Source organism: Phoenix dactylifera, unplaced genomic scaffold (assembly GCF_009389715.1).
Source record: "Phoenix dactylifera cultivar Barhee BC4 unplaced genomic scaffold, palm_55x_up_171113_PBpolish2nd_filt_p 000637F, whole genome shotgun sequence".
NCBI classification, from domain to species: Eukaryota; Viridiplantae; Streptophyta; class Magnoliopsida; order Arecales; family Arecaceae; genus Phoenix; species Phoenix dactylifera.
The window spans coordinates 152,905-160,364 of NW_024068029.1; the positions used below are offsets into that span (position 1 = coordinate 152,905).

The following is a 7,460-nucleotide window of genomic DNA, read 5'->3' on the forward strand; positions in this document are numbered from 1 at the left end:
TTTCTTGGATTAACATGCAAATTGGCTACAAGCCTAATAAGTATTTAAATAGAAATTCACAAAAGTAATTTGGAAATAATCCATCTTCAGTTGGCATGAAATGTCTACCCTAAACTAATGTGGCAGGACACTGCATCTTTCCTAAGCATGGACTATCTTATATTTACTTAGTGATCATGAAGAACAGTTGTACGAACATCATACTTAAAATCACAGAAATTAAATATGATTCAAAAGAAGATATCCATTAAAAACAATAAGTTCATACAACCCCAAGAATATAAAATAAAATATAAAACCCGTATCCCTTTGTTAGGGCTACATCCATCCCTGGAGAAGAGCTCAGGCTTCCATGCAGTGGTAGACGGCAGCAGCAGCACAGCAGCGGGCTCCCATCACTTTCTTCTCTTCTTCTTGCAATTCCCCTGAGAACAGCTCCTTCTTAGCTCTTATGGGAAATCATTCCCAAAATACCCAAAATGTTTCTCTCTCCTTTTATTTCTTCTTCTTCCCGTGGGATTTGGCCTAAGAGAGATGTGGATCAACCCCCCAATGGGGAAGAAGGAGGAATGGGAGCAGTCCCCTGGTGGGGAAGAGGCACTACAAAAGAAAGGATATCTGCCGGCGCTTTTTGTGGTCTCTACCGACGCTTTTAAGCGTCGGCGAATTCCCAGCCCACGCACCGCAAAGCGTGGGTCACACGTCGGGCAGATGGGCGTGGGTCGGGTTTAACCCGACGCGTCAAAAAAGTGTCGTTGGTCTATGCCGACGCTTTTAAGCGTCGTTCCGTTTATCATACTCCGACGCTTATAAGCGTCGGCGAGAAGGGTTGGTTACTATGGTTTTAGGCCGACGCTTAAAAGCGTCGTTAAAATTGCTTTTTCCGACGCTTATAAGCGTCGTTTCTTCTATCGGGCTAAGCGTCGGCATGATGGGTTGGTTACTACGGGTTTATGCCGACGCTTAAAAGCGTCGTTAAAGGCCTCCCATTACGTTTACGTTCGTGTTGCATTTCCCGATGCTTATAAGCGTCGGCATTAAATTTTTTTTAAAAAAAAATAATTTATAAAAGTAATTTTTAAATACTCTGTGTACATTAAATTTTTACAAAACAATAGAAACAAATACACTGAATCACATATATAACAAAATATGAGTCACAAACAAGAACTTTGATTGCATTCATATTATCATATTTGATTACATTGTACTTCAAAAACATTCTAAAAACATACAAGTCAAATTCCTAAGTACACAATCTACAATATGTATCAAGCTTCGGCATCATCATCTCTACAATATTGTCATTAAGCTTGGGGCGAGCCCAGTCAACCAAGCTCTGCTGCTTGCTCGGGCGAGTCTTGTCCACAGACCGGCGTCCTATTAAGAGCTCAAGAAGGACAACCCCGAAGCTGTAGACATCACTCCTAGCTGTCAAGTGACCGGCTTCACATTCATCATCAGGATTTGCCTGAGAAAGGGGCCTTGCTGTTGTCAATACTCCAGTAGATGTTGGAATTGGTGAGTAGGTCGGTTCCTGGATAGCCTTCCTTTTATGCTCCTTAAAAGTGTTTGGTAAGAAACTCCCAACGAGCACCTGCAAAAGCAACAGAAACCACATCATCTGGGCATCTTTTACATCCGAGAAAACCAAGAGATGTCACCTGGGAGTTGTGCCCATTGAATACATGCAAACAATAACTCGGCTGCAAAACAAGCCAGAAAATTGTGTTAAGAAATCAGATCATCTTGACTTAAGGAGCTCTACTTGCTTAGTCACATGACTAATGAATTCCTATCTTCCTATATGTTTGTGTGTGTGACAACTATCATATTCTCTCATACAAATAGCAAGTGCAACAGTCTATATCGTATGATATATTTTTGTTGAAACCATATCTGCTCACAATCTGCTTTCCCTAGGCATTATGGCTGCTCTAGCTCATTCTCAAATATGATTTAGACGGGATGTAGCAGACCAGACCCCTTTTTTACAGTACATTGCAGATTGGTTAGGAATAATATGATATTATCATGGGATTGGACTGACACTGGCACGTTCATTTTAGCAATTTAAAAATGCAATTTCAACAGTCAATCAATCAAATTTTCCAGGCATTAAGATGCACAGCTAACAAGATGTTACAAAGCTTAAGCAACCTCAACCACTGAAGTATTAGTCACATAGCTAGTAATCATGCAATTCTCGTTACAAAAGTTCAAGAAAAAGGCATCTGACAAATGTGATAATATACTGCAAAGAATCCTCGTATTTCATTGAAATAGCATAGAAAGTATCCATGTAAAAACCAATCAAGTTTAGAAGTGCTTCTAATTGCTCATGATATTTAAAAAATGAATGCCAGAGACTATCAGTTGATATTAATCTGATTTGTCAATTCAAAATTAAGCTTATGTTGAATCTGAGGAAATATCATTGGTTGCAGCAACTAATTTGGTACATGATTTAATTTTTTTCTGTATTAAGATAGTTTTAAGTTGCATCTAATTAGAAGACGTAACCAGTGTCTAAAGCATTCTTTGCATAGAAACAGATATTAAAAGCAAGACTTAAATTAACAAGCATTTGGCACGCAATGAACCAAGCAAATAAAAAAAATCAAAAAGAGAAGTAAAATAGTTATAAGTTATGTATCAGACACCGTGATGACAGACAACTATCTGAGATGAATTTTATCACGGCATATCAACTTTTTTTAATGGTCAATTTGGCATCTTGCAAGTGTGCAGTTCATACGAGTATTTTAATGACAGCATGCTAAAGGCAACAATTTTCACATCAAACACAAATACCTGAACAAAGATCACATCCATTCTCTCAGTGTTTGCTGTTCTCTCTTTGCTCGCTGCAAACATCTGGCCGCACTTACTGACCTCACCAAAAATCATGCAAATTACCAACTTTTAGCAATATAGAACGATTATTAAAGCCCGATAAATTTTGAAAAGAGATGATAATCCATGGCATGCAAAGAAAATTGTCTAACTATAAACTAACAACTCACCAACCGAACAGCAGCGGACCTCACCAGCTCATCTTCATCCCTGAAAAGCTCAACCGCACGATCATAGCAGCAGTCGATGATCGAACTGTCGATATCAGATCCAGCAACCTCTTATCAAAACAAGCCAGAAAATTGTGTTATAAGCATCTCTTTATCAGAGAGTTGGATACTCAACAAGCATCTACTTTTAGACTGCTCAAAGCTTCCTATGTACAAATCTTGATATGAGTAACTAAAAATCTTGGTGCTCACATGAAAAGTGTCACAAAATGTATTCAAAAGATCTATTAAAACATTATACCATGCAGCATATATATGTGTGTGTGTGATTCTTTCTCCGCAACACGCTCAGTAGATGACAGCAGGCCTTTGAAACACGTGAAAGATTCATGTCAAATATTGATGCATCAATAAATTACAGTAATCAATAAAGATGCTTGAAGGCAATATATGCAAAATGCTATGTATGTATGTATAAGAAAAAGGTTAAAGAACTGAAAGATATAAAGAGACAAGGAGCATCCACCATAACTGAAGAGCATACCTTATCGACCACGGCAAAAGCAGCCTGGATGGGTGTCATATCCTCATATGGGATTCTTCCTGTTAACATCTCCCATAATACTAGTCCAAAGCTGTAAACATCTACCTTCGGTACATAATGCTTGTGTTTGATCATCTCAGGTGCCATCCAACGAAATGTTCCAGGGTCCTCAGCTAACACATCACAATATATTCCATTCCTCGAGCAATATCAAGGGCAATTGCAATAAGTTTCTGTAGAGGAAGGGATTTGTGTTCAAGCTTGTGTAAAAATGCCCTGAGGGATCCTCCAGAAAGATATTCAGTAATTACACAAAAGACTGGTGGTTTCTTACATGCTGCTGCCAGCTGCACCAGACCAGAGATAATCATGAGGGTGGCAGAAAGGAGCATCACCATACAAGATTGCACGAGACAGTATAAATTCAAGTAATACATAGAGTCAGACAAGATTGTGAAGTACCGCATAAGCGTTGATATAACAAATCAATAGAGAGAAGACCCGTAGTCATCCCAAACTCAGCTATAGTAGTTTATGAAGGTGCTGGCCCTACCTAACATGCACATTATAAATACTATATGAAATGTTTCTATATGAAGAACAAGTAAATAAACTGAAGAACAGAGAATACTAGCATAAAAGGCATCCACGGCTGATATCAATTATGTTTGGCTTCAGAGAATTCTCCCACAGCCAACTTAACAGTACTCAGGTTTACAGCACTCATGTCGACAAGTGACCCAAAAAAACACCATGCCCCAACTTTCCATATTAAAAAATAATAGCACTTCATGAAAAGGTAGCAGAACACAAGGACACAAGCCACAATCAAAGCAAGGCATCACCTTCAACATATGCATGTAATCAACTAACTACGTATTTCCATTAAAAAAATATCCTAAACTTGAGCCAATCTCATCACAACTATCAGACAGAAGGCACGCATAAAACAATCCACTTCACTTGAACAAAAAAAATAAGGGGAATTCTTACTGCGCAAAATTTACCCCAAAATAGACAAAAAAAAAAACAAGAACATAACTGATTAATTAATAGCCACAAAAACAAAATACCAGAAAGCTTACGAAGAACTAATACACCAAAGATCAAACTACACGAAACAAAACAATCAAACAGAAGGCATATGTGGGTCGCGGAGAAGAGAGAGAGAGAGAGAGGGGTGTAAGAGATAGACCCTCAAAGAGTGTATACATAGACCATTTGATTTCTGTTTTCCCTCGAAGCTCAGCACAAAAGCCCAATATAAGCCACAATCTATTGAAACCAAAGCAAAACACGAGAAAGAAAAACCATTTCCAGAATCCATTTTTAAAGAAAGAAATGTAAAAAAAAAGGATAAACCCCATCATCAGCAACCAAGAACACATATATTAGATGGGAAAAAAGATCAAAATTAAAAGGCCGAAAAAGGATGGAAGGATTAGCAACGGTAGATCTCACTTCACGTTAGGGCATTCCCTAGCGAAGTGGCCCAGCACCGGCTGGAATGGCGGCCGCCCCGGGCGGTGATCGGGATGGAAGCCCCTCCTCATACGCCGGGCTGGATCGGGCGCAACAAAGCCCTAAAAATTCTCTTAGGGATTTCGCGAAGAAAGATGGAAGCCGAGAGAGAGAGAGGTCACGACGAGTGGGACTGAAGAGGGAGAGACGGCGGAAGGAACGGAACACGAGGGCTAGCGTTTTACTTGCCGAAAGCGGGAGGAAAACGGTTGAACAGAAACGGTGGGGAGCAGAACAAGCGAGAAGGAGGGAGAGGAGGGAGGAGAAGAAAACTACCTCGGGCGGGCGGAGCGGGTTGGGGTCGGTCGGTCGACGCCGGAGAGGAGGGAGGAGGAGGAGCTAGGAGTCGGACGATCCGCACCGGAGAGGAGGAAGATGGGGGCTAAGGCAACGCCGAGAGGAGGAAGACGAAGGCCGCTGGGTTCGGTGGCTTCAGCGCCGGAGAGGAGGAGAAAGAGGGGGCTCGGGAGTAGCTAGGGCAAGTCTGCGGGACGGTGGGTCTTAAGGTGCCTTCGGCGACGCTTATAAGCGTCGTTTTACCGTTTGAATTTACCACGCGTCGTTTGGCTTCGGTCTACGACGACGCTTTTAAGCGTCGTCTAATCCCTCAATTTTCCCACGCTCACTAAAAGCGTCGGTAAAATTTAGCGCGGGAGAAGAATTTACCGACGCTTTTCAATAGCGTCGGCATTTAAGCGTCGGCATTTCCCCCTTTTACTGTAGTGAGGGAATGCCCCTCGGTGGGGAAGGAGGAATGAATCGACTCCCTTTTTATAGCCTGCCCACGTCTCTCTCCTCCCCTCTTTTGAATCAAGGATAAGGATGCAAAGGATCATGTGGACGCTCACGGCTGAGAGGAGATGAGGATGACTTATGGAGAAGACGCGTGAGGTTGTTGGGAGCTAGAACTTCGTTCGTGGCTGGGATCACAGTCCGTGGAGCTGAGATGAAGCTTGGACGTTGGGAGATTACATGGAATCAAGCTAGAAGAGGATGGGATCCCGTGGATTATGCAAAGGATTTGGCTTTGTTTCTTAACAGGGCCCTGTTCGTTGGACGCAGGAGATCACCCACGGTTGGTTGGGTCAATCCGAGAGAAGAGGAGAGTCAGGAGATAATCTATGGAATCAGTCTAAAATGATGGGAAGAAGTTGGGACTCGTTGGATTCATCATGGTTGGGTGGATAGGCTGGCACTCTAAGGCTCTATTCCGAAACAGGGGAGAGGATGAATCTTTGATTTGCGGTTGTGGATAAGCTCAATCCGGAACACTGACTGGTTCGGAGCTAGGATCTGGGGTGAATACGTGGATGAGGCTGAATACAAGCGGCTGTTGGCTTGGTTCGTGGACGTGGAAGGTGAACATGGGCGCGAGGGAAATCTGGGAAGGTTCACTAGCTTGATCCACGGGTGATGGAATTCCGTTCTGAATGGGATAAGATCTAGGAAGATGATGCGGATGCTGGGTTTATCCGTGGGAGGATGGAGGAGATACGTGGGGTGCTGGGATGCTTTCACGGATTGGGAAAGGATGATATGAAGTTGGCTTTGAATGACTTGGGAGATGAAATGCGAGCGTGAACTGAGAGGATCTCGACTGGGAAATAATCCAAATGAAGCTTGGGATAATATGGGAAATAGATGACATGGTTTTGGGATAAGTGGGATTACAAACGGGATGTGAAACAGGGGGATATTGGTTGCTTGATCCGAACGGGAGAGGAGAAGATCACAACGGGATGAAGCTTGGAGTTGGTTGGGAGATAGGATAAGGATGGAACGATGTGGAAGAAACTCGAACGTGGTTTTGTAATGAAGAAACAATGGGAAGATGACACGGACGGGAGGGGAAGTTTAGATACTAATCTAGACTTGGTTCTAGATGGCTGTCGTGAATGCAGGGGAGCTGGGAATTATCCATGAATCACAGATGCTGGGAAGCAATTGAACTGGCTTTATTTTGACTGACCCAATTCTATTCGTGGACCCGAACGATATGCATACGAGCTGAGGATTGATCCACGGACGTGAGAAGGAGGAGACAGCCGGTGTATACAAGTGCGATGTGGGAGGAAAGGAAATTGGAACATGGACGAGAGACTAATCCACACATGGGCGACATAGGGACTGATGGGACTAATCCGTGAACGTAATATGGTAGAATTTGACTGGACCTGCACACATTAGATTCAATCAGTAAATAAATAAGTAAAACTCGAATTACCTTTAATAATTTGTTAAAATGCAATGATGAAGGTAACACATTTTTTTGGTTAAATTTATAAACTATGTAAATTAAAATAATGATAAGTGCTATGAATAAGATATTAATTTATGTATTATTTAGCACTTATCAACCATCCCCTGCC

At 42.0% G+C, this 7,460-nt stretch overlaps 1 protein-coding gene across 2 annotated transcripts; it reads right to left on the reverse strand.

The window, feature by feature from the left end:
* Positions 1 to 1,225: 1,225 nt before the first annotated feature.
* Positions 1,226 to 6,880, reverse strand: LOC120106795 (platelet-derived growth factor receptor beta-like). 2 transcript variants are annotated; one of them, XM_039119841.1, is made up of 6 exons: positions 5,368 to 6,880; positions 3,571 to 3,917; positions 3,027 to 3,134; positions 2,815 to 2,895; positions 1,665 to 1,706; positions 1,226 to 1,597 (listed from the first exon to the last, which is right to left on the reverse strand). In XM_039119841.1, exons 2-6 carry the CDS (start codon positions 3,715 to 3,717, stop codon positions 1,247 to 1,249), a joined length of 729 nt encoding a protein of 242 aa, XP_038975769.1. In that variant the 5' UTR covers positions 3,718 to 3,917; positions 5,368 to 6,880; the 3' UTR covers positions 1,226 to 1,246. The 2 variants fall into 2 exon arrangements, with proteins under 2 accessions (XP_038975769.1, XP_038975770.1); XM_039119842.1 differs by lacking the exon at positions 5,368 to 6,880 and adding an exon at positions 4,033 to 5,349.
* Positions 6,881 to 7,460: the final 580 nt, after the last annotated feature.

What these genes read in the sequence shown, in the direction of transcription:
- LOC120106795 (XM_039119841.1), bottom strand. Translation starts at nt 3,717, where the DNA reads ATGGCACCTGAGATGATCAAACACAAGCATTATGTACCGAAGGTAGAT. An exon ending in GGTCCGCTGCTGTTCGGTTG is followed by an intron (nt 2,896 to 3,026) that starts GTGAGTTGTTAG and finishes ATTTTTGGTGAG; the next exon opens with GTCAGTAAGTGCGGCCAGAT. An exon ending in TGGATGTGATCTTTGTTCAG is followed by an intron (nt 1,707 to 2,814) that starts GTATTTGTGTTT and finishes CTTGTTTTGCAG; the next exon opens with CCGAGTTATTGTTTGCATGT.